The sequence below is a fragment of the Gadus chalcogrammus genome, chromosome 11 (genome assembly GCF_026213295.1).
Source record: "Gadus chalcogrammus isolate NIFS_2021 chromosome 11, NIFS_Gcha_1.0, whole genome shotgun sequence".
Taxonomy (NCBI): domain Eukaryota; kingdom Metazoa; phylum Chordata; class Actinopteri; order Gadiformes; family Gadidae; genus Gadus; species Gadus chalcogrammus.
This window is the reverse complement of record NC_079422.1, coordinates 24383095-24408094: the sequence shown is the minus strand read 5'-3', so window position 1 is coordinate 24408094 and position 25000 is coordinate 24383095. Positions and strand designations below refer to the sequence as shown.

Below are 25000 nucleotides of genomic sequence, written 5' to 3'. Positions count from 1 at the left end.
TGTTTGACCCCACTGAGGAGAATTAAAAGTTTTTGCATGGGGAATAAAAACAACCCTTTTTGTTAATAGCAGTTTATTTTCTGTGAAGTGTTCGACTAACTTGTGCTCTCTCCCCCTCTCTGTCTGTCTGTGTGTCTGTTTCTCTCTCCATATTCCTCCCTCTCTCTCTCTCTCTCTCTCTCTCTCTCTCTCTCTCTCTCTCTCTCTCTCTCTCTCTCTCTCTCTCTCTCTCTCTCTCTCTCTCTCTCTCTCTCTCTCTCTATTACTCTTTTCTCTCTCTCTCTCTCTCTCTCTCTCTCTCTCTCTCTCTCTCTCTCACTCTCTCACTCTCTCTCTCTCTATTACTCTTTTCTCTCTCTCTCTCTCTCTCTCTCTCTCTCTCTCTCTCTCTCTCTCTCTCTCTCTCTCTCTCTCTCTCTCTCTCTCCCTCTCTCTCTCTCTATTACTCTTTTCTCTCTCTCTCTCTCTCTCTCTCTCTCTCTCTCTGTCTCTCTCTCTCTCTCTCTCTCTCTCTCTCTCTCTCTCTCTCTCTATTACTCTCTTCTCTCTCTCTCTCTCTCTCTCTCTCTCAGCGATCTACAACTACGATGGGCGAGGTAAACAAGAGCTGTGTCTGCAGGTGGGCGACACAGTGCACATCCTTGAGACGTTTGAAGGTGAGTGAGTCGACTGAAGGCCCACTTTACGTCCCTCCCCCCTCGTCCCTCCCCCCTCCCACTGCCTCCCCCTTTACAAGCCTGCCCAGGAGCTGCCGTGACATGTTGAGAGCTGCACCGGGGCTGTGATCAATATACTGCACCTCGTGAAAGTCAGCTGCAGTCCCCCCCCCCCCCCTCCTCCCCCCCCCCGTGCCCCCTAACTCTTCGTACTTCTCTGTGATGTCTCATTTCTTTAAATCTTTAAAATGCATATGAATCTCTCCCAGGCTGGTACCGAGGCTACACGCTGCGGAACAAGTCTCAGAGGGTAGGTCCCCACCAGGCACGGCCGTCCTACCGCAGAAGGGTTTTTCGGGGCTGGTTTCGGTCTCCCCCTGGTTTTAACTCCGTCCTGTGCTTCTTCCCTCCTCCAGGGTATCTTCCCCTCGTCCTTCATCCACCTGAAGGAGGCCCGAGTCGAGGGGATCGAGTGAGCCCACATCCACCACGTTGAACCGCAGCACAATAACAATGATAATTATAATCATAATAACGCGTGATAATCCGTCTTCATTTTGGATGGCCGCCACCCCTTGTCATCTTCCGAGCGCCGCCCGACGCCGTAACGATATTAATCTGCTGATCATTTAAAGCGTTATTCGCGCCCTTTCTGTTTTATGGAAATGCCCGTCGATTCATCATGAGTAGAGGTGTACTTTATTCACATATGTTCCGTGTGACTAATGTGAATAATGTGAATAATGCAATACTTTTTCCTCCCTCGTTATTCCCCGTCTGGCGCGTAGCCAGCAGGAAATAATTATCCCAACAGATTTACCACTGGTGCTGGAGCTTGGGGCAACCCTGAGAGAATGGGCACAGATATGGCACAAGCTCTATGTGGTAAGTATGTGTGAATATCTCATTCATGTACACGCACACGCACGCGCACGCGCACACACACACACACACACACACACACACACACACACACACACACACACACACACACACACACACACACACACACACACACACACACACACACACACACACACACACACACACACACACACATACATTCCAGACAGCATCCCAATCATTCATTTTGAAACACTCACCTTTTGAGTGCATTTTTCCACAAACAGTACGAAAAAAAGAAAGAAACCCTTGTTCAGTTGGTACCTCACCTGTTTATCTCCCGGCAGAACGGCAACGTCAGTCTGTTCAGGACCGTGCAGCAGATGGCCTACAGCCTCATCGAGTATCGATCGCAGATAGTGTCAGGGACGCTGCCCAAGGATGACCTTGTGGAGCTGAAGAAGAAAGTCACCGCCAAGATTGACTATGGAAACCGGTATGAATCTCTCCCCCCCCCCCCCCCCTTCCCCCCCCCCCCCCGCCCCCCCCTTCCCCCCCGTATCTCCCCCGGTGGCCACGCCAGCAAAGCTAAAAATAAACGCTGTCCCGCCTGCTTTATGGGCGCCGGCGGTGGCCGGTCGTGCTACTGGGGACAGCTCGTTCGCCGTGCGAGGCCATCCCGGTGCCACGGTCCCATGCTGACGCCTCTGTGTCTCCCCCCCCCAGGATCCTGGGCCTGGACCTGGTGGTGCGCGACGAGGCGGGGAACACTCTGGACCCCGACTTCACCAGCACCGTCAGCCTGTTCCGCGCCCACGAGGTGGCCTCGCGCAGCATCGACGACCGCATACAGGAGGAGAAGGCACGCGCGGGTTTGATGGCCTCGTTAGGCGGCCCAGCGGGGGGCCTATTAAACGGGGGTAACCCGCCGCCAGGTGGGAGTGGGATGAGCCCTTACGAGCCGTTTGAAAATCGGCCTTTCCCCGGTGTTTTGGTAACATCACAGGTGGGCTTGTACACCAAGATGTACGCTGGATGGATCAGTCAACCTGCCCAACCCAGTGGACTGTGACAAATGTTAATAGTAATAATAATAATAATTGATCCGTTTTTTTTATAGCGCTTTTCTAAATACTCAAAGACGCTTTACAAATAAGAAAGGAATACGTACAGACAGTACAGACACTCAAACAAAAGGGAAAAAATAAACAACACCACAACAATAGGCAACACATTAAGAGAGCCGGAGAGAGTGGAAGATGGCGGAGGATGATTTGTCCAATGTTGTAGGTGGTCCTGAAGAGATGGGTTTTAAGTGGACTTCTGAATGAACAGAGTGTATCAGGGTGTCGGATGGCCAGAGGGAGGGAGCTCCAGAGGGTAGGGGCGGCGATGGCGAAGGCTCTGTCCCCCAGGGTGCGATACTTATCTATCCAGGTTGCTTATCTATCCAGCATACATCTAGGTGGATTCTCCGCCTAGTGATGTAACTAGGTCACAGGGAACGGCATGTAATGGCTAATCACACCTGGTGGCATAATATCACCTCTTTAATCCACGACAGTCTAATTAACACCAATTAACCCCCCCCCCCCCCCCCCCCCCCCCCCCGCCGGTCTCCAGACGCGGCAGAACCTGGAAATGCGGCGGCAGACTCTGTTCAGCACGGTGCACACCTACAGCCTCCTCATGAACCTCAAGAACTTTGTCTGCAACATCGGCGAGGAGGCGGAGCTTCTGATGTCCCTGTACGACCCCGACCAATCAGAGTTCATTAGGTGAGCATGCCACGCCCCTCGCTCGCCCCGCCCCGCCCCCTCTCGGCAACTGACGTCTGTTATGCGCTCGACTAATGACACGGCCTCGCACACCTTCTGATTCCTGTAGCTGTTCTTAACCGTGTCTGGCTTCTTTCTTTAGAGACACGGAAACACCGGGCAGTAACTCATCTTTTTACGGAGTCTCGATTGTATGCTTTGATCGACCGCTACCTCACTCGTAAATCCTGATGTACATTTTAATATACTCCTTGTGAGGGATGAGTTAGCTAATTGAGGAGACACTTTCTCTTTTTTTAGTTAGATTGCATTTATCACCCCAGAGACACCGTGGCATGGCACTCCATTCAGTCAGATGATGTAAATGATGATGTGTTTTTTTCAGATTTGCTCACAGTAATTTGTGATTTTTAATTCACACAGCGAGAACTTCCTGGTGCGCTGGGACAGTATGGGCATGCCCAAAGAAATCGAAAAACTCAACAACCTTCCAGCGCTGTTCACGGTAAACAAACCATGACCCGCTAATTCTGCTCAAATCCCATCACGCGTTACATTGAACACACAGGACGACGAGAGCACCGACGGCTAGTGACATGCATTACTGGGGTTCATGAAATGCTGATGAGTAGATCGTGCGAGATTTAACAGACAACACTTATTATCTCACCGTAAAATCCCCTGTTTGCCGAAAGCTAATGATTTCACATAGTTATTCTTGGATTCCCTTAAATTCGATTTGCCGGAAACCCCATGTGTTGTCGGGTGTGTTGTCGTTTGTGGTGTTGTTTCTGTGTTGTCGCCTTTCTGAGGCTCCGTCTCCTCCTAAACAACATGATGTGTATTTAATTTGGATGTTTTTAGTGCGTGGGGTAAGTAGGGAAACACACAGAGGCTCTAGGGAGAGGCCTCTTGCGGGATTCAATCTGGAGCCAATAAAGACACACAATGCGTCTGGTACCACATACAGACAACCGCACTCCTTTGCCATCCCTGCACTGCACACTTATATATATTTTTAATATACACTTGACTGGAATGCACACCACAACAGATGGCATGCCTGAGTCAACGGTTGGCTTGTTCACCCGCCAGTGAAAAAACAACAACACTCCAAACAGTTTTCCAAACAGTAAACATTTTATGGGGAGTAAAATCAAAAATAAAAATCCCGACATTTTTTGGGGGTTCAGTTTTACACTTCGGTAAACACACGTTCTGACCAGATTGGGTTTGTGGGTCACGACCGGGGTAAACCAGTTACACACACGGCTGTGTTCTCTCCTACCACATTCATTATCGCGTGGCCTGTAGGCACACTGCGAACACAGCTGCGTCGCTGTGCCTCATTCGGACATTCATATCTCATACTCGCCTTAGGACCTGACGGCAGTCTCGCTGTACCCTCTCAGCCCTTCTGCGGGGGGGTTTGAACCAATCCTTCAGACTAATTGATGATGTAGTCCCGGGCCTGATCACTGCTGTTGTCTGGGGGTTGTGCAGGACCTGAGCAGCAGCGACCTCATCAGACAGCGGCTGTTCCTGGTGTGTCAGATCATCCGAGTGGGCAGCATGGAACTGAAGGAAGGCAAGAAGCACACGGGAGGCCTGCGGCGGCCGTTCGGGGTGGCCGGTAAGATGCTTCAACGTCGTTGTTGTTGTTGTTGTCTTGTGTCCTGACGTCCGTGCGCCCACAGGCCAGTGTGAAGCTAAACCGGTTGGGGTGTGGGATTGGATTTGTTGTGCGGCTCAGACGTGAGTGGGTCTGCGAGGTTGGTTGGCGCCCCCGGAACACCTGGTCGGTTCCTCCACCTTTTTGAGCGGCTCTTCGCCGCATTGGCAGAACAGATGGTGGAAAAGCGCTTTAGCGAGCCATTTCCTTTTTTTTTTTTTTTGGCCAGATGAATAGTGGGTTGGAGGACAAGTCCTTTTTCCCGGGATGCAGGAGTACATGGAGTAGAACCAAAGTAAGCAGCAGTCGGGCCATTCAGAGAGTACCGGTGTCTTCAGCCAGGAATCCGGGGGAAGAACCTGGAAAATAGTTCTGGTGGAACGCACAAAAGAACAGAGGGTACTCACACTGCAGGCGGCCCATCAAGGAGTCTGTTGCGTCTCAATGTGCTGTTGCTAGGGGACGGGTGTTCCGTGACACTATTCTGTTGCTAGGGAACAGGTGATACGTGTCACTCTCCTGTTGCTAAGTAACTGGTGCTACTTGATGATGTTCTGTTGCTAGGTAACAGGTGATACGTGTCACTGTTCTGTTGCTAGGGAACAGGTGATACGTGTCACTCTCCTGTTGCTAAGTAACTGGTGCTACTTGATGATGTTCTGTTGCTAGGTAACAGGTGATACGTGTCACTGTTCTGTTGCTAGGGAACAGGTAATACATGTCACTCTTCTGTTGCTAAGTAACTGGTGATAGTTGATGCTGTTGCTAGGGAACAGGTGATACGTGTCACTGTTCTGTTGCTAGGGAACAGGTAATACATGTCACTCTTCTGTTGCTAAGTAACTGGTGATAGTTGATGCTGTTGCTAGGGAACAGGTGTTACTTTTCAATGTTCTGGTGCTAGGGAACAGGTGATACGTGTCACTCTTCTGTTTCTATGTAACTAGTGATACTTGACGATGTTCTGTTGCTAGGTAACAGGTGATACTTCTTAATGCTCTGTTGCTAGGTAACAGGTGATACTTGACACTTTTCCGTTGATAGGTAACAGGTGATGCATCTGAATTTTTTGGTGCTAAATAACAGGTGATACTTCTCACTGCTCTGTCGCTAGGTAACAACAGGTGATAGATCTCACTGTTCTGTCGCTAGGTAACAACAGGTGATGGAACTCAGGCTTCTGTCGCAAGGTAACAGGTGATGATGTGTGACTGTTGAGATGCTAGGTAACTGTCGACACCTCGTGGTGCTCTGGCGCCAGATAACGTGTGATTTGAGATTGGTGGTTCCCAAACAGTCGTTGCAGTCCCTTCAGACAGAGTGGGGGGAAAAATATGCTCCAAAACCCCCGCATTGGAGAGAAACATCGTGTTCCATTCATATTCCAGGTGTGGGGCAAATGCGTCCTTCACCACGGCCTTCTGCTCACTGCCGTGCTCCTTTTGTGTCTTTTGTCATTGCAGTGATGGACATAACAGATGTGGCCCACGGGAAAACAGACGATGAGGACAAGCAGCACTTCATCCCCTTCCAGCCGTGAGTCTCTGGTGCATTGGTGTTGCCCTTCACACAGCACTCACACAGGGGAACCCACTCGTGCTTATCTGAAGTCGTATCAACCTTTATTGTGCTTCATATGTTTCTGTTCCAGGAACACTTACAGTACTGTTGCTTTCTCCCTCTGTCGCTCACTCACTCTCAATGAAGATGTATGCATTTATGTCTTAATGCATTCATACACACACACACACACACACACGCACACGCACACGCACACACAGGCACACACACACACACACACAGGCACATGCCCAGGCACACACACACACACGCGCAACTGCACAGTTGGTGATGAATATGTATGGGTTTCTGGAGGAAGAAGAGTAGCCCAAAAAAATACCAGGATTCACACTCACAAGCCCTGATCCAAACACCGTCACAATAGCAGGCTCCATCCATTCTCTGTGTAGCTGCCTTTGAGGCAATATTTAAACAGTTGTGCCTCGCAGTTCCATGCTGTTTCATAGCAGGAAGGTCACGGTGGCGTTCTGTTAATTAGCTTCTGCCCTCTCCTCCTCACCTGTGTGATGTCCTGATAATAAGTGGGCTGTGACCTGCGATAAAGGGCATCGTCTGTGTTATTCACACTGAGACGGGCTCCCATCTTAAAGTTCAAGCCTCGATCATTAATGAGAGGGTTGTGCTTTTAAAGAAGCACATGGAACAAGTCGCAGGTGGGCAATTGTCATTTAAGGTTTTGGTCGCTATGCACTATTTAGTAAATCTATTAGTAACCTATTGAGTCATTTAGCTGAGGTTAATTACATATCCCTTGCAAAGATGCCTTGCATCATCTTGATTGCGTGACTGGAACCAAGTTCTATTCTGCTATGTGAATCGCAGTAACTATGTCACCGCTCTGATCCGTGATATTTGATCATTATTTATCCTTAGAGTTGGGGCCAAATATTCTGCATTGCAACAGAAAACATGCGTTCCTCAGCAGGGGTGTCGCAGGTGTGTGTGAGCGATATTCCCCAAGGGCCATAAGATTCTCGAGAGCATAAAGTCTATTCACAACTGGTATTTATCAAAGTTGTAAGAAGTTTCCTACCTACACTATAAAAGCGCTCATTACTTTTGATTAAAGATCAAACTGACAGATCTACAGGTCGTAAATGTATGCATATTGATTGCTGATTTTCTTTTTTCTGCTTACATATTTGATATTCTAAGCAGAGGATTGCGTCCTTGGACCAATGAAAGGAAGGCACTGAAGAGGAGAGCTCTATCAGAAGCTTATTTTTCTTCTCCTAGAAATATATTCAAAGAGATATCATCGTTTTAATTGAATTGACAAAGCAACAGTACTCTCTATTGTATCATCAAAGATGGAGGCAATTAGGATCGCCCACCATTTGAATAGGTCTGGGCTGTACTTGAGAGTGTTTAGCAGTCCTCCACTATTCATGCGCTCAGATGGACTCTATTCCCCACTGTGTCTTCTTTGTGAAGTCTCCATGAGAGTCAGAAGCTTTCATCTAGTTGGATATTCCTCCACTCCCCGACTGCGGATCACAGCTCCATTTCTGTCTGCTTACAAAACTAACAATGTTTACAAATCGTTATCAACTTTGTGTGAGTGCGTGTGTGAGTGACTGTGTGTGTGTGAGTGACTGTGTGTGTGTGTTTGTGTGTGTGTGTATGTGTCCTTTAACCTTGCCTCCGCCTCCACTCCCAGGATCGCCATGGAAACGTACATCCGGCAGCGCCAGCTCATCATGTCCCCCCTGAGCGCGTCCCGGGTCAGCGGGGAGAACGAGCCCCTGACCGCCGTGTTCAACAAGGTCATCGCCACGCGGGAGGTCAACCACAAGGGCCAGGGTACACACACACACACACACACACACACACACACACACACACACACACACACACACACACACACACACACACACACACACACACACACACACACACACACACACACACACACACACACACACACACACACACACACACCAGGGTGTGTTCCCCCCCCTGGTGGGTACAAATGCGTTCTCTAACCTTTTCTTGTCTTCTTCTTTTCGAGGAGAAGGACAAACTGAGCATGCTCCGGAGAGGGGCATGTGTGTTGTGATTCACTGCACGTCTGACGTGTGTGTGTGTGTGTGTGTGTGTGTGTGTGTGTGTGTGTGTGTGTGTGTGTGTGTGTGTGTGTGTGTGTGTGTGTGTGTGTGTGTGTGTGTGTGTGTGTGTGTGTGTGTGTGTGTGTGTGTGTGTGTGTGTGCTCCAGGGCTGTTTGTGACCCTGAAGCTGCTCCCGGGGGACCTGGCCCAGGTGCGTAAAGACTACCCCCACTTCGTGGACCGCGCCACCGCTATCGTGGGAAAGATGGGTTTCCCGGAGATCATCCTCCCAGGTGCGACCCCCCCCCCCCCCCCGATCGCGACAGACAGACAGACAGACAGACAGACACTGGCACACAGACAGACACTGGCACACAGACAGACAGACAGACAGATTCTGGCACACAGACAGACACAGACAGACAGACAGACAGACAGACAGACAGACAGACAGACAGACAGACAGACAGACAGACAGACAGACAGACAGACAGACAGACAGACAGACAGACAGACAGACAGACACACACACATGCGTGCCCCCCCCAGGGAGAGGACTGTCCATCGTGCACTCGGGGGGGCCCGTTGTTCTTGGACATCTGAGGCCTCGTCTCCTGACCGACTCTCCCTCCGGCCTCCAGGAAACGTGAGGAACGACATCTACGTCACGCTGCTGCACGGCGAGTTCGACCGCGGCAAGAAGAAGACACCGAAGAACGTGGAGGTCATCGTGAGCGTGCAGGACAACGACGGGAACCCCATGGAGGTAGGGGTCAGGGGTCACCAACGGGAACCCCATGGAGGTAGGGGTCAGGGGTCACCAACGGGAACCCCATGGAGTTAGGGGTCAGGGGTCAGCGCAGGGAACCCCATGGAGGTAGGGCTCAGGGGTCAGCGAAGGGAACCCCATGAAGGTAGGGCTCAGGGGTCAGCGAAGGGAACCCCATGAAGGTAGGGCTCAGGGGTCAGCGAAGGGAACCCCATGAAGGTAGGGGTCAGGGGTCACCAATGGGAACCCCATGAAGGTAGGGGTCAGGGGTCAGCGAAGGGAACCCAATGGAGGTAGGGGTCAGGGGTCACCAACGGGAACCCCATGAAGGTAGGGGTCAGGGGTCACCAACTGGAACCCCATGGAGGTAGGGGTCAGGGGTCGCCAACGGGAACCCCATGGAGGTAGGGGTCAGGGGTCACCAACTGGAACCCCATGGAGGTAGGGTTCAGGGGTCGCCAACTGGAACCCCATGGAGGTAGGGGTCAGGGGTCGCCAACTGGAACCCCATGGAGGTAGGGGTCAGGGGTTCACCAACGGGAACCCCATGAAGGTAGGGGTCAGGGGTTCACCAACGGGAACCCCATGAAGGTAGGGGTCAGGGGTTCACCAACGGGAACCCCATGAAGGTAGGGGTCAGGGGTCACCAACTGGAACCCCATGGAGGTAGGGGTCAGGGGTCGCCAACTGGAACCCCATGGAGGTAGGGGTCAGGGGTTCACCAACGGGAACCCCATGAAGGTAGGGGTCAGGGGTTCACCAACGGGAACCCCATGGAGGTAGGGGTCAGGGGTTCACCAACGGGAACCCCATGAAGGTAGGGGTCAGGGGTTCACCAACGGGAACCCCATGGAGGTAGGGGTCAGGGGTCGCCAACTGGAACCCCATGAAGGTAGGGGTCAGGGGTTCACCAACGGGAACCCCATGGAGGTAGGGGTCAGGGGTCACCAACTGGAACCCCATGGAGTTAGGGGTCATGGGGTCATGGGTGTAGGGGTCGCGGGGTAGGTGTCATGGGATAGGGGTCAGGGGTCAGGGGTGACGGGGCTCGTGCACGGCTGAGGGTCACGTAACCAGGGGCGACCATGAATCTTTGACAATTTGAATGTTCGATTGGATTGACTTTCAGTCTACGCTGTTTTTAATCGACGTGTCCGGAAAACTGTTAGGGACAATCCGTCGGGAGGCCGGGGCCTAAATGAGGCTTTTCCAGAAGGAGAAGCTTTTAAGTTCTGTTTTTTGCTGTGTGGTTGAAGGATTGACTCTTCTGTGTTTTGCTTTGAATAAAATTGTGATGTATTTGTGGAATGGCACGATTTTCTCTTTTCGACTTAGTAGTAGTAGTAGTAGTAGTAGTAGGTTAGACAATGTCAAGAAAGAAAAAACGTCTGAAGTTTGGCAGCTTTTAAAAACCATAAAAGATGATCCAAAAATTATAAAAGGCAAACTGGTAACAGCAGCTGTCATATCATACCACCCACTCTGGTGAAAATGATTCTCTCCGTCGGAAATCGGTCAAGCATTATTCCTGCTTTGCTAAATTGAACGGTTCCTCATTCTTTTCAACGTATCCTACAAATGTATGTTTAACGTGTTATTAGTCAAATTGTCGTACATTGTCTTCATCTTTGTTTTTTTTCGTCGTGATCGGACGTCAATTCGATATGTAGACTGAACACAGTGCCCCATCTCCAAGGCAACCGGCTACTGACTCCATTAATGGATGATATTAATTTTTGCACATAGTTACAGCCTATAATTATAGGATATTTGGCTGATGGCAGCCTAGATTTTCGGTCGAATTGAATGCAGTTGTTGACATGAATGGATGGCGAATTGGCAACATATTGATCGAGGCGGTCATTTAGCAGAGGTGCTTCACTGCACCCATTCAGCTGTGGGAAACCTTGATTGGCCAATTGATTCTTATCAAGCATTATTAACCAATTGATTATTTTCAAGCATCAAAAACAGCTAAAAGTCACTAAAATGTGGCTTCATCGAGCCGCAGATAAGATATTAACAAAGATATTTGGATTTCTGATCCGCAGTGAGTCGACGGTGGGTCAAGGACACCCCTAAGAATAACACGCGCAAGTGGCCGCATATGTTTTCTAATCGTGATATAAGGGAAATAAATCAATTTCAGCTGCAACGACAACAATACGTTTATGCGAGCGCAGTATGTAAAGAACCATGCGTTTTCCTCATCGATCAAAAGCGAGCACTGCCTGTGCAATTTCTGCTTTTGCAAAGAACAGTTTTGTAAATGGTTTTCAGTTCCAAGAATATTAACTCTGTCCTTTGTTCTTTCAGAAGGCCATATTCCCGGGGGCCGGTTATGAAGGCATCACAGAGTACAAGTCTGTCATTTACTACCAGGTTAAGCAGCCATGCTGGAACGAAACTATCAAGGTACGGCTATGTCCACCACACATACACACACCACACACACGCACACAAAAGTGCACGTGCACACGCACACACCCACCCACCCACCCACCCACACATGCACACACTTCTCTCTCTGACTTTCGCTCTTGCTCTCGCTGTCTCGCTGTCTCCCTCGCTCTCTCTCTCTCTCGCTCTCTCGCTCTCGCTCTATCCCTCACTCTCTCGCTCGCTCTCTTACACACTCTCACACACACACACACACACAGTCATGAGCTGTGACCCGACAAAAGCGCCACTGTACTTATATGACACAATGTCTTGAGCCCTCCAATTACGTCCTCCAATGGATTTCAGCTCCATATAACGGAATAATCCTCCCAGCGGCAAAGCATCTGCCTCGTACGTGCCGCCCATACCAATGTCAGACTAGACTGCCTCGTCTCTAATCCCCCCCCCCCCCCCCCCCCCCCCCTATAATTTCATCTCCTCCTCTCCTTCCTTCTGCAAGGTGACTATCCCCATCGAGGATGTGTGTCGCTCCCACCTCAGAGTGTTGTTCCGGCACCGCTCGTCCCAGGACTGTAAGTATCTCATCATCCACGGTGGCATCTCAATGAGCCGGCCCGACTCCGGGTTAGTTCCCCCATTAGTGGGGTGGGGGGGGAAAGGGGGCCCCCACTGCTCCACTGTCTGCTCCCGTCGGTGTGTAAATGAGTGAATGAATGGTCGTAAGTCGCTTTGGAAAAAAAGCCTCCGCAAAATCCCCTAAAATGTAAAATGTACTGCTACTCTGATCCGACTGGCTCCTGTGTCTTCGCAACCCCTACACCCCCCCCCCCCCTCTCCCAAACAGCCAGGGACAAATCGGAGAAGCCGTTTGGGATGTCCCTTGTCCGGCTCATGAAGGGGGACGGCACCACGCTCCGAGACGGGCGCCACGACCTCATCGTCTATAAGGTGCGGCCGCAGAATCGAATTATCCCCCCCGCTCTGTTTCTTGGAAGTTATGAAAGAGGGACGGCCGTGGGCACGCGGGCAGAGGGACGTTCATAGCTCTACGTAATTACACCCAAAGCGGCGGCGGCTTTGAACAGCTGACAGCAGCTTCGATTTATTATGCCTGAACCCCCCCCCCCCCCCCCCCCTCTCTCCCTCTACCTCTACTCCTCCTCCCCTCTGCTCGGCGATCGATGCATATCAAATTACATCGCCATTGATCAACGTGCGTCTCGGTTAATTTCCTGTTGCGGGGGCATCACTCAGATCGACGCCAAGAAGGCGGAGGACGCCAAGACGCTCCTCTCTCTGCCCTGCACCTGGGCAGAGGTGCCCGAGAAGGAGAGGCAGACGGGGAAGTCCTTCCAAGGGGTGCCCGTCACCAAGGACAGCTTCCTGATCTCCACCCTGACCTGCTCCACCAAGCTCACCCAGAACGGTAGCCGGCCGGAGACGTGGCCTCCCCGCGCACGCTCACACGGCAGACGCACGCACGCACGCACGCACGCACCCACGCACCCACGCATGGCAGACGCACGCATGGCAGCCGTCCGGAGACGTGACCTCCACTTTGCACGCACTCAATCACTCACTCACTCATTCACTTCCTCTCTCCCTCAATCACTCCCTCACTCCCTCACCCCTCACTCCCTCCCCCCTCACTCCCTCACCCCTCACTCCCTCCCCACTCACTCCCTCACCCCTTACTCCCTCACTCCCTCACCACCCACACCCGTTCATCTGGCTCATTACGCATGCCGCAGCCTGTTCATATCACCAGAAATGGGTATTTAAGAGACAGGGGATCCATTTATTAGGCTGATGAGCGTCATATTCTTTTTTAGTAGCCTTTCTTTTTTTCTTTTTTTTTAACGGTGGCATTTTCAAGCATTAGGTATTCATTGCTTTTTAATGGCGTTATGCTTTGGTGGTTCTCTCTTTGTCCTCTTGGCTGTGGGGGTCCAGTGGATTTACTGGGCCTGCTGAACTGGAGGTCCCACCCCGAGAAGCTGGAGCAGAACCTGCGGCGGCTTATGGAGGTCGAGGGTGGGGAGATCGTCAAGGTAAGCCCTCCATGCCTTCACACACACACACGCACACGCACTCACTCACTCACTCACTCACTCACTCACTCACTCACTCACTCACTCACTCACTCACTCACTCACTCACTCACTCACTCACTCACTCACTCACTCACTCACTCACTCACTCACTCAGAGTCACTCACTCACTCACTCACACTCTCTCTCTCACTCACTCACTCACTCACTCTCTCACACACACACACACACACACACACACACACACACACACACACACACACACACACACACACACACACACACACACACACACACACACACATCCCAAAAGTTTTGGCTCAAAGTTACGTTCCTCCAAAAACCTGTATTTCTGGTATAAGGTATGTTCTTATGTATTTGGGTCTGACCGGTGTGTCGATGTGCTCTCAGTTTCTCCAGGACACCCTGGACGCTCTGTTCAGCATCATGATGGACACCTCGGAGAAAGAGACGTACGACATGCCGGTGTTCAACGCTCTGGTGAGCTACACCCTTTAGCTAGCAGCTAACGGGTGGCAGACCCACGTGTGTGTGTGTGTGTGTGTGTGTGTGTGTGTGTGTGTGTGTGTGTGTGTGTGTGTGTGTGTGTGTGTGTGTGTGTGTGTGTGTGTGCGACACCCAATGTGTGTTTGCGCACGTGTGTGAGTGTGTCGGTGTCACAGTGTGTGTGCACATGTGTGCACTCGTATGTTTGCCTTTGTCATGATGTGTATGTTTACTTTTGTCGTGTGGGGGCTTGTTCTTGTGTGTGTGTGTGTGTGTGTGTGTGTGTGTGTGTTTACGAGTGTACATGTATAAACAGCCTCCTGTGCCTCCGGCCTGCAGGTCTTCATCATCTCTCTTATTGGAGACATCAAGTTCCAGCACTTCAACCCGGTGCTGGAGACGTACATCAACAAGCACTTCAGCGCCACTCTGGCCTACATGTGAGGGTTCCCTGCTCCCTCAGCCTTCTGCTGTTATTTTCATAGCCTTCTTTTTGTTATACTCCCCTCGCCCGTGAAGTAGCGCTACAAATACGAACCTGCCTCAAACGAGTGTGTGTGTGTGTTGGTGCCTGCGCGTGTGTTTTTGCGTGTGTGTGTGTGTGTGTGTGTGTGTGTGTGTCTCTGCCCCCCGGCCCGCAGGAAGCTGACCAAGGTGTTGAATTACTACGTCGGCCACGCAGAGTTGCCGGCGCTCGCCGAGAAGCTCTACTCCGCCCTCAAGTCGCTGAAATACCTGTTCAGGTTCATCGTGCAGTCCCGGGTCCTCTACCTCAGGTACCACAGCAGCGGGTGGTGCTGCCGGTGCTGCTGGTGGGGGTAGAGGTGGTGGTGGCTGTTTTCTACAGCAGTAGATACCTCCTCCCCAACCCACTCAAAACTCTTAGTTATTTGTTATCCTAAAAAGTCCCCCCGTATGCAAAAACCTGGCAGTAAAAACCTTTCCTTGTTCTGTGTGTGTGTGTGTGTGTGTGTGTGTGTGTGTGTGTGTGTGTGTGTGTGTGTGTGTGTGTGTGTGTGTGTGTGTGTGTGTGTGTGTGTGTGTGTGTGTGTGTCTGGCCGTCGCTCCCCCAGGTTCTACGGCAACAGCGAGGACGGCGACGCCTTCTTCAACTCCATCCGCACGCTCTTCCTCTCCTTCAACACGCTGATGGACAGACGGCTGGACGAGGCCGTGAAGATAAAGGTAGAACCTCACTCCGTACAGAAACACTGCCGCCGACGGAGCCGCCGACGGAGCCACCGACGGAGCCACCTCCGTGTGTGTGAGGCCTTCGTTGTGTGGAAGCTGTTGTACCCAGAGAGGGCGTGTGTGTGTGTACAGGAGACAGGCAGCCTTGGTATTCCTGTCATGCTGCACGCTGACGGAGCCGGGACGCCTCTCTGTTTCAGGGCGCGATACTGAAGTACCTCCCCAGCATCATCAACGACATCCAGACAGTCTTTGATCCCGTGGAGCTCAGGTAACCGTCATCCTCGGGCTTCCCTTGAACAAAATGCAAAACGCTAATTGCCTGTCTCGTTTCATGGCGTATTATGATTTGCCACTCTGCAGTGGAAACACGTTGCTCGTTTTTCTAGCGACGCTGTGCTAAGAAGAAGGCCTTGCGACACTAAATGGTAAATGGACTGCATTTATAGAGCACTTTTCTAACCAGTGGCCACTCAAAGCTCCAGGTGACAGCCCGCTCGTCAGGAGCAGTCAGGGTGAGGTGTCTTGCTCAGGGACACCTCGACACTCAGCTAGGAGGAGCCGGGGATCGAACTAGCGACCTTCCAGTTCCCAGCTCCACCTCCTGAGCCACTGCCGCCCACTACTCAGTGACTGCTCGGGACAGGAGGAGCGGCTGGTCCAATGTGCTGCGCTCCCATTCTGCCTTTTTCTTAAATATACGCTCACACCCGGCTCCGGCGATCGCTCACCTCTCTTTCTCCCTCCGGCAGCGTTCTGCTCACCAAGTTTATTGGGAGCATCCCCGACGCGCAGCTGGTGCGGCAGAAGTTGGGCTGCATGTGCAAGATGGTGGAGAGTGACCTTTTCAGGCAGCCAGGTGGGTTCTCCGCGGCTCAGACACCGCCGCCGTAATGACATTTCAAAGCTTCCCGGACAAAAGGTGTATCAAAAAAAATGAATAACAATGTACCGAACCGAACCGGAGAGCTCGGAGTTCCACCTGCGTGGGTCTTTGTCTCTGTCCGTCCGGCAACAGCACCTCGTCCATTAGAGCTTTGTTTATCCCTTTTATTTGTTTCCCTTCTGTGTGCTCGTCGTTATTTTTAGAGTGCCGCGATGCCCTCCTACCGCTGGTCACGGACCAGCTGAGTGGACAGCTGGACGACCACTCCAGCCGCCCCGACCACGAGGCCTGCGTGCAGCTGCTCAGTACCACGCTGGACAGCCTGGACCGCAAGGATGTGGTGAGGAGGGCGCACACGTCACAGATACAAACGCATGCGCAGGCATGTGCATGCTTACAACTGCGTGCATGCACACACAAACACATGCGCAGGCACGCATGCACAAACACCATGGCACACATGCACACACACACACATATGCACACACACGCACACCATGACACGCACACACACACACAAATGCACACGCACGCACACCATGACACGCTCACACTCACACATGCACACAAGCACAAAAACCATGACAAAGGCACACAGGTGTGACCGCACACACACGCACACGCACACACACACACACACACACACACACACACACACACACACACACACACACACTTACCATCTCACACACACACCATCTCACACACACACACACAAGCGTCCCCCTATTGAGTGTTCCATTATTTAGTGTTTCGGCACATCCGTCCCGACTCTGTAACACCAGTGGCATTGGCAGCACACGTGTGACTCCTGGCCCCCTTTGTGTGTTTGTTTGTTTGTGTGCGTGTGTGTGTGTCTCTCTGTTCTAATGTGTTTGTGTCCCTCCGGCAGGGACCCACCAGGGCCAACGTCCAGCTCATCATGGAGCGGCTGCTACGGCGGGTGAACCGCACCGTCATCAACATGGACAAGGCCTCGCCGCTCATCGTAAGCACCGCGAGTGCACCCCTGAACCAACGGAGGGAGGGAGCAAGCACACGCAGACGCACACACACAAACACACGCGCACACTGCCAATGTGTCAACCTTCTAGGGCACCCCTGAACCAACGGAGGGAGGGAGCAAGCACACGCAGACGCACACACACGCAGACGAACACACGCGCACACTGCCAATGTGTCAACCTTTTAGTGCACCCCTGAAAAAACGGAGAAAACAAACACACACATACACACGCACACACACGCACACACACGCACAATGCCAATGTGTCAACCCTCTAGTACACCTGTGAACAAACCGAGAAAACAACCGCACACACGCACAAGGACATACACACACACACACACACGCACACACACACAATGCCAATGTGTCAAGTCAACCCTCTTGCGCACCACTGAACAAACAACCACGCGCACACAAACACACACACACACACACACAATGCCAATATGTCAAGTCAACCCTCTTGTGCAGCCGTGAACAAACAACCACAGACACACACACACATGCGCACACACACACAAACGCACACGTGCACAATGCCAATACGTCTGCTAACGGCATTACCGATGAGCCGTGCGCCGCGGTGCGTCTTGCGGAGCGTCTTGCGGAGCGTGCTCCAGCGCGGAAAACGACGCCTAGGAGTGAGTAATGGAGGGTCTCTTTCCCCCCCGCTTGGCAGGGCCACTACCTAGCCTGCATGACGGCCGTCCTGAAGCAGATGGATGACGCGCATTACAGCCACTACATCAGCACCTTCAAGACCAGGCAGGACATCATGGTGAGTGTCTCCACAGCCCCCCCCCCCCGTGTTAAGCTCCGCCCACCAATCTCTCAGGCGGCTAAGCCCCTCGTTGAGTGACTATTGATCCCCAAGTGGTCCACAACACGTGTGGATCGGACACGGGTGGTGAGAACGTCACCCCCCCCCAACTTGCCGTGATTGACGTGTAAAGCCGACCAATTGAAGGTCTCGGATATGTCCAATATGCCACTTGGGGGTCATGTGATTGGCTGGTGTCCCCCTGCAGGACTTCCTGATGGAGACGTTCATCATGTTCAAAGACCTGATGGGCAACGTGTTCCCGGCCGACTGGATGGTGATGAACCTGCTGCAGATGCAGGTGGTTCTCAGGGCCATCAAGCAGTACTCGGAGGTGCTCAACAGCCACTTCCTGGACCCGGCGCACTTTGACCTGCAGGTACCCCCCCCCCCCCCCCCCACCTCACCCCCCTTACTAAAAGCGACACAGTCAAAAGACGATGGATTCCAGATGGTCACGATCACAGTCAATAGACGGTGGATCCCAGACGATCACAGCCAATAGATGGTGGATCCCAGACAGTCACGATTTACATTCAGAAGACGGTGGATCCCAGACGGTCACGATCAAAGTCCAGACGGTGGATCACATTTCACATAAGACAACAAAAAAACACGCGGTCCAAAGACAAGGACCACGCTCTTATGACCGTGTCGCCTTTTGTTCAAATGTGAAACGTGATCCACGGTGGTGCACACCAGTGGGTTGTTACGCTGTCACCGTCTAAACGGCCGCTTGTGTCCTCAGCTGTGGACTAACTACTTCCACCTGACGGTGGCCTACCTCATCCACAAGTCCCTGCAGTTGGAGTCCTTCTCCCAGGAGAAACGGAACAAGATCCTCAACAAGTAGGTTTCGTACGGCCCACAAACACAGTCAATGAAGAATTACCCTGGCTTAAAAGAAAAAAATTATAATTCCACATCTCCGTATTCCCAGGAGGTAAAAAGTAACCGTGTGTTCTGCTCTTCAGGTACGGTGACATGCGGATGACGATTGGCTTCAAGATCGGTGAAATGTGGTATAATCTGGGTAGGTATCCCCCCCCTAGCCTCTCTGTGGGGGGCTGGGCCGTGGCCAACACGCCGACGCATGCGACGGCCGGCAGCAATGCAAAAAGCAAACAACAGGACAATATTTTTGTTTGGGTTTATTTTGTCCGGTCTTGCAGGGCTTTATTAGTTTAGCTCTTCCCGTGTTTGCTGAGGGGGAGCGTCTTATTGCTTTTCTTCTTTTCTTTTTCTTATTTCTTGGGTGGTGCTGATGGTGGGGCTCACGCTGGGATATTTCTGGCTGACCGTGTTATCTGCGTCCCCAGGCCAACATAAGATGAAGTTCATCCCGGCCATGGTGGGGCCCATTCTGCAGGCGACCCTGGTGCCTGAGGCCGACATACGCAAAGCCACCATCCCCATCTTCTTCGATATGATGCAGTGCGAGCACAACTTCAGCCCCGGACGCACATTTCAAACGGTAGAGCCCCGGAACGAATAAATATAGATAGGTGTTGTGAAGGCTCAGAGGCTGCGTTGTGCATTCTGTTTGAGCGAGGAGACGCCGAGCTGTCGGCTCGGAGACGTCACCACATGTGGATGTGTGCCTGACGGCCTCTGGTGTCCCTGCAGTTTGAGAACGAGCTGATCACCAAACTAGACGAGGAGGTGGAGGGCGGCCGGGGGGACGAGCAGTACAAACTCCTGCTGGAGAAAACGTAAGCACACCCCGGGTATCACCCCCTGGTTTATTTCACTCGCATCTACATTCGTCGGCGTCTGCGCGGTAATGAAATGCAAAGTCGTTTTTTTCATTCTTAAGTCGGCCTCAGTTTTCCGGATTGCGATTGTTTTCACTTTTTCGGTTTTTCCTCCGTTGAGCGTGGTTAATGCCCACAGCCACGGAGCTCAGTGTGTGTTTGTCGGCGGTGGGGTTGTGGGCGGGGTCGAACCGGCTGACGGAGCGAGGCGCTTTGTTGTCCACAGCCTGCTGGAGCACTGCCGGCGCCACCGGTACCTGGCGCAGTCGGGGGAGGAGCTGGCGCTACTGCTGAGCGGTCTGCTGGAGAACCTGCTGGCCTACCGCACCATCACCCACGACGAGAGCCCCGAGCACCGCATGAGCTGCACCGTCAACGTGCTGGTACGCTGCACGCACACACACACACACACACACACACACACACACACACACACACACACACACACACACACACACACACACACACACACACACACACACCCCCCCACACCCCGGAACAACTCACTCACTCACTCACTCTGCTTTGCTCACGCACGCACGCACGCACACCCAACCCACCCACTCTTCTGTGCTCTCACACACACCCAACCCACACGCGCACACAAACGCACACAAACACCCCGGAACAACCCACCCACTCACTCGGCTTCGCTCTCACACACGCATACGCACACCTAACCCGACCACTCTGCGGTACTGACACACACACACACACACACACACACACACACACACACACACACACACACACACACACATACCCCCAACCCAGCCACTCACACTACCGTGCCCACTCCCGGCCACCTGCGGCCCACTCCACTCCAGCTGTCCACAGAGCCGTCACTCTGCCCTGCCCTCCACCTCTAGCCCCCCCCCCCCCCCCCCCCCCCCCCCTGCTGTCAGGCTCCATACAGCTCAGGCAGACGCATGCGGCCATTGTACACGTCCTGTGTAACCACAATGTAAAATCTTGTGTTGTGACAGAACTTCTACAAGGAGAAGCAGAGGGAGGACATCTACATCCGGTAAGCTAGAGAGAGAGAGGGGAGCGCCCCGCGACGCGACAGCCGGCGGAGAGAACGGCGTGTGGCTGCTGACCTTTGACCCCTTCCTTTGTCCCCAGGTACTTGTACAAGCTGCGGGACCTGCACCTGGACTCTGAGAACTACACGGAGGCGGCCTACACCCTGCTGCTGCACGCTGAGCTGCTGGAGGTCTCCCAGACACCCCCTGCGACTCAGCTGTCGTTCGTCTTTTTACCGTCGCTCGGCCACTTAGTGGACGTTTGGGGGGGGGGGGGGTCTGTTGTCGCCACCATGACCGATCTCGTTTTAAAAGCAGAAATATGTCGTTCCCCCCCCCCGTAGTGGTCCGACAAGCCCTGCGCTCCCCACCTGATACCCCGGGACGGGCAGCACATATGGACCCAGCAGGAGCTGAAGGAGAGGCTGTTCCAGGAGATCATATGCTACCTGGACAAGGGCAAGGTGAGCCAAGGGGAGACGCCCTCCATCACTTCATTATTTCCTGCCGACAGAGGTTACGATAGGTTCCACATAACGATGTTGGTGCAGATTTCACTCGACACAAAACGTGTGGATGTGGCTGTGCTTGTGTGCTTGCGTGTCAATGCGTGTGCGCGTGTATGCGTGAGTGAATGCGTGGGCGTGAGGGAGTGCGAAAGTGTATCCTTTCACGTAACGACGTTGGTGCAGCTTTCTCTCAACACAAACGTGTTGATGTGAGTGTGCTTGCGTGTGCGCGTGCATGCGTGAGTGCATGTGTGCGCGCGAGTGTGTATCCGTCTGTGACAGTCAACGGAGAACAATCTCGCGCAATGAGATTATCTGAAGGTGGACAGATGGCCCATTGACACCGACTCTGTGCGTCTGGGTGTGTGTGTCTCCGATTTTAATTGAGTGCTGTACTCGCGGTCTGTCCAGATGTGGGAGAAGGCCATCGAGCTTGGGAAACAGCTGGCCAAGATGCACGAGAGCCAGATGTTTGACTTCATGGAGCTCAGCCAGCTACTAGTAAGTGACTCCACCAGCACTAAGCTAAGCAGCGTCGCGGCACGGTCTAGGTGGTGGCGGGCCTACAGACACACACAGTTTTCTGTGGTTGTGAATGCACTTAATCACTTCTGCATGGAGATGAGGAGATGGAGAAGTGCCATGCTGGTTGTTTATGCTGTTGTTGTTGTCGTCGTTTGTGTGTTCTATTCTATTCTCCTTCCCTGTTACCTCGGCTCTCACGGGTTATCAGCGTGTGTGTGGTTTTCATACAGGTTGCCTCCCCCCCCCAACCCCACTCCCTCTGCAAAACGCAACGAGGGCACCATTAGTAATTGTTTGTGTCTTTTTGGTTTTGTTGCACACTGTAGCCTCCTGCAGTGTGTAGCCTGTGTGTGTGTGTGTGTGTGTGTGTGTGTGTGTGTGTGTGTGTGTGTGTGTGTGTGTGTGTGTGTGTGTGTGTGTGTGTGTGTGTGTCGTGTGTGTGTGTGTGTGTGTGTGTGTGTGGCTTTAAAGGCTTGCTGACGCTAAGCAGTCGGGGCACCGTGGGGGGTGTGTGTGTGTGTGTGGGGGGGGGAGGGGGGGGGGACATAAAGGCAACGACTGGAGGAAACGGAAGCAGCAGATAAGAGTTCTCCCGGCCACCTCCCCCCCCCTCCTCGAGACGCACTTTCCAGAAAAAAGAAGAAAAACAAGGCCATGCTCACTGTTGTGTTTGTCATTGAACTATTTATAAAACGTTTAATACTTTATCGCCGTTTTTAATGCAGCCGCTCTTGTTTTTTGTTTTGGCACGCTGCCAAGCGACGTGATCAACACTTTTGCCCGAACGGAGCCCAAACCGCTGCAGTATTTGCGTGTGAATAAATTAGTAATGCATGGGGGGTATTAAAAATGCAGCCCGTCTCCTTGTGCCTGTGAGAGCAGCGCGGGTGAGCGTCTCTACCGCGCGATCGGGGCCGTCCGACCTCGCCCCTCTACCCCTCAGCTCTCTCCCCCACGCCTCTCTCCCCCTCGCGCCTCTACCCCTCAGCTCTCTCCCCCTCGCTCCTCTCTCCCCCTCGCGCCTCTACCCCTCAGCTCTCTCCCCCACGCCTCTCTCTCCCCCTCGCCCCTCTACCCCTCAACTCTCTCCCCCACGTCTCTCTCACCCTCGCTCCTCTCCCCCTTGCCAGCCTCCCCCTCAACTCTCTTCCCCTTGCCAGTCTCCCCCTCAACTCTCTCCTCCTTGCCAGTCTCCCCCTCAACTCTCTCCCCCTCGCCCCCTCAACTCTCTCCCCCTGGCCTCTCTCCCCCTCAACTCTCTCCCCCTCGCCAGTCTCCCCCTCAACTCTCCCCCCCTCGCCCCTCTCCCCCTCAACTCTCTCCCCCTGGCCTCTCTCCCCCTCAACTCTCTCCCCCTCGCCAGTCTCCCCCTCAACTCTCTCCCCCTCGCCCCTCTCCCCCTCAACTCTCTCCCCCTGATGTCATCCACAGAAGCAGCAGGCCCAGTTCTTTGAGAACATCATGCACGCCATGCGGCCCCAGCCAGAGTACTTCGCCGTGGGGTACTACGGCCAGGGCTTCCCCTCCTTCCTCCGGGTAAGACCCTCTGCACCCGTCCCAGCACGGCTCCCCCTGCAGGAGCGGCGCTGCCTAACACGCTCTCACACTTATCCCACATATTGGAATTCATCTAATGGTAAATGGGCTGCGTTTATGCAGCGCTTTTCTAACCAGTGGCCTCTGAAAGCGCTTTACAATATTGCGTAACATTCACCCATTCATATCGAGGGGGCTGTCGACCGGCTCGTCGGGGAGCAGTTAGTGTTAAGTGTCTCGCTGAGGGACAGCTCGACACTCGGGAACAAGCAACCCTCCTGTTTCTAGGACGGTTGTCGATCCCGCTTTACCTCCGGAGCCAATGCAGCACATAATCACGCCTCATTATATCAGACGCTGGTGCATAGACTGGCCATCCATCAAGTGTGCAAAAAAAAGTACATCCATCTATAATTCCACACGTCGCCTTTTTTCCCCGCCCCCACCGTGCAGAACAAGACCTTCATCTACCGGGGGAAGGAGTACGAGTGGCTGGAGGACTTCAGCGTGAAGGTTCTCTCCGGGTTCCCCAACGGCGTCCGCATGACGAGCACGGCGCCCCCCGGGGACGCCATCCTCAACTCCCCCGGCCAGCGTATCCTTCACACCCCAAATAAAGAGAGAGAGAGACGGCCCCCAGCTCCTCGGCTCACGATACTTGTTCTCATAGAGCGTGTTTGCGCCCCCAAATAACGGCGGTGGACGGCGGGGCGACCTTGTCCCCGTGTCGCGGTCCCCTTGACGATGGCTTGCCTCCTTAGTGCCGCGCCCCCCAGATCTCCAGTGCTTCACGGTGAAGCCCGTTCTCACCGTGCCTCAGCAGTTCAGAGACAAGGGGGTTCCAGAGCAGATATTAAAGTAGGCGAACGCCGCTGTACTTGACGGCTGATTTATGAGCTCATAAATATCCTCCCGGATTCATGGCGGGCAGCGTTTAATCTCTAAACTCTCTCTCTCTCTCTCCCTCTCTCTCGCACACACACTCACGCTTGCAAACGCACACACTCACGCACACACTCACGCACGTACACACGCACACGAACACACACACACACACCTACACACACACACACACACACACACACACACACACACACACACACACACACACACACACACACACACACACACACACACACACACACACACACACACACCGTGCCCTTCCCCTCCCAGCTATTACAGGACCAATGAAGTGGACCAGTTCCAGTATTCGCGGCCGTTCCGGAAAGGAGAAAAGGACCCGGACAACGAGTTTGCGGTCGGTACCTGATGTATTGGTTTAGCTTAGGGTTTGTTTTTTCATATTTGCTTTTCATATTAGATTTTCATATGTCTGCTATGAACTAGCGCGAGCTGAGATGAAGCCCCCTTAATGTTCCCCACTGGCAGAAGCCCAAGCCTTTGTGTTTCATGGCCCTCCTCTGATATGAGTAA

The 25000-nt window shown here is 52.9% G+C and overlaps 1 protein-coding gene across 1 annotated transcript in view; it reads left to right on the top strand.

Moving 5' to 3' along the window:
• Positions 1–25000, top strand: part of dock5 (dedicator of cytokinesis 5) — a 40397-nt gene that overhangs the window by 5368 nt on the left and 10029 nt on the right. The window contains exons 2-42 of the mRNA XM_056602212.1: positions 573–656; positions 926–966; positions 1073–1128; positions 1445–1541; positions 1847–1995; positions 2226–2361; positions 3123–3277; positions 3701–3782; positions 4781–4910; positions 6413–6485; positions 8191–8333; positions 8746–8871; positions 9220–9344; positions 11664–11762; positions 12250–12322; positions 12595–12698; positions 13005–13176; positions 13704–13801; positions 14213–14302; positions 14648–14748; positions 14950–15084; positions 15382–15493; positions 15700–15770; positions 16252–16358; positions 16589–16725; positions 17278–17373; positions 18074–18172; positions 18423–18593; positions 18963–19063; positions 19189–19247; positions 19534–19688; positions 19841–19926; positions 20195–20351; positions 20955–20995; positions 21094–21184; positions 21338–21457; positions 21914–22003; positions 23459–23563; positions 24017–24158; positions 24340–24421; positions 24740–24824. Coding sequence (XP_056458187.1) covers positions 573–656; positions 926–966; positions 1073–1128; positions 1445–1541; positions 1847–1995; positions 2226–2361; positions 3123–3277; positions 3701–3782; positions 4781–4910; positions 6413–6485; positions 8191–8333; positions 8746–8871; positions 9220–9344; positions 11664–11762; positions 12250–12322; positions 12595–12698; positions 13005–13176; positions 13704–13801; positions 14213–14302; positions 14648–14748; positions 14950–15084; positions 15382–15493; positions 15700–15770; positions 16252–16358; positions 16589–16725; positions 17278–17373; positions 18074–18172; positions 18423–18593; positions 18963–19063; positions 19189–19247; positions 19534–19688; positions 19841–19926; positions 20195–20351; positions 20955–20995; positions 21094–21184; positions 21338–21457; positions 21914–22003; positions 23459–23563; positions 24017–24158; positions 24340–24421; positions 24740–24824 — 4376 coding nt within the window. The remainder of the gene's footprint in view (positions 1–572; positions 657–925; positions 967–1072; positions 1129–1444; positions 1542–1846; positions 1996–2225; positions 2362–3122; positions 3278–3700; positions 3783–4780; positions 4911–6412; positions 6486–8190; positions 8334–8745; positions 8872–9219; positions 9345–11663; positions 11763–12249; positions 12323–12594; positions 12699–13004; positions 13177–13703; positions 13802–14212; positions 14303–14647; positions 14749–14949; positions 15085–15381; positions 15494–15699; positions 15771–16251; positions 16359–16588; positions 16726–17277; positions 17374–18073; positions 18173–18422; positions 18594–18962; positions 19064–19188; positions 19248–19533; positions 19689–19840; positions 19927–20194; positions 20352–20954; positions 20996–21093; positions 21185–21337; positions 21458–21913; positions 22004–23458; positions 23564–24016; positions 24159–24339; positions 24422–24739; positions 24825–25000) is intronic.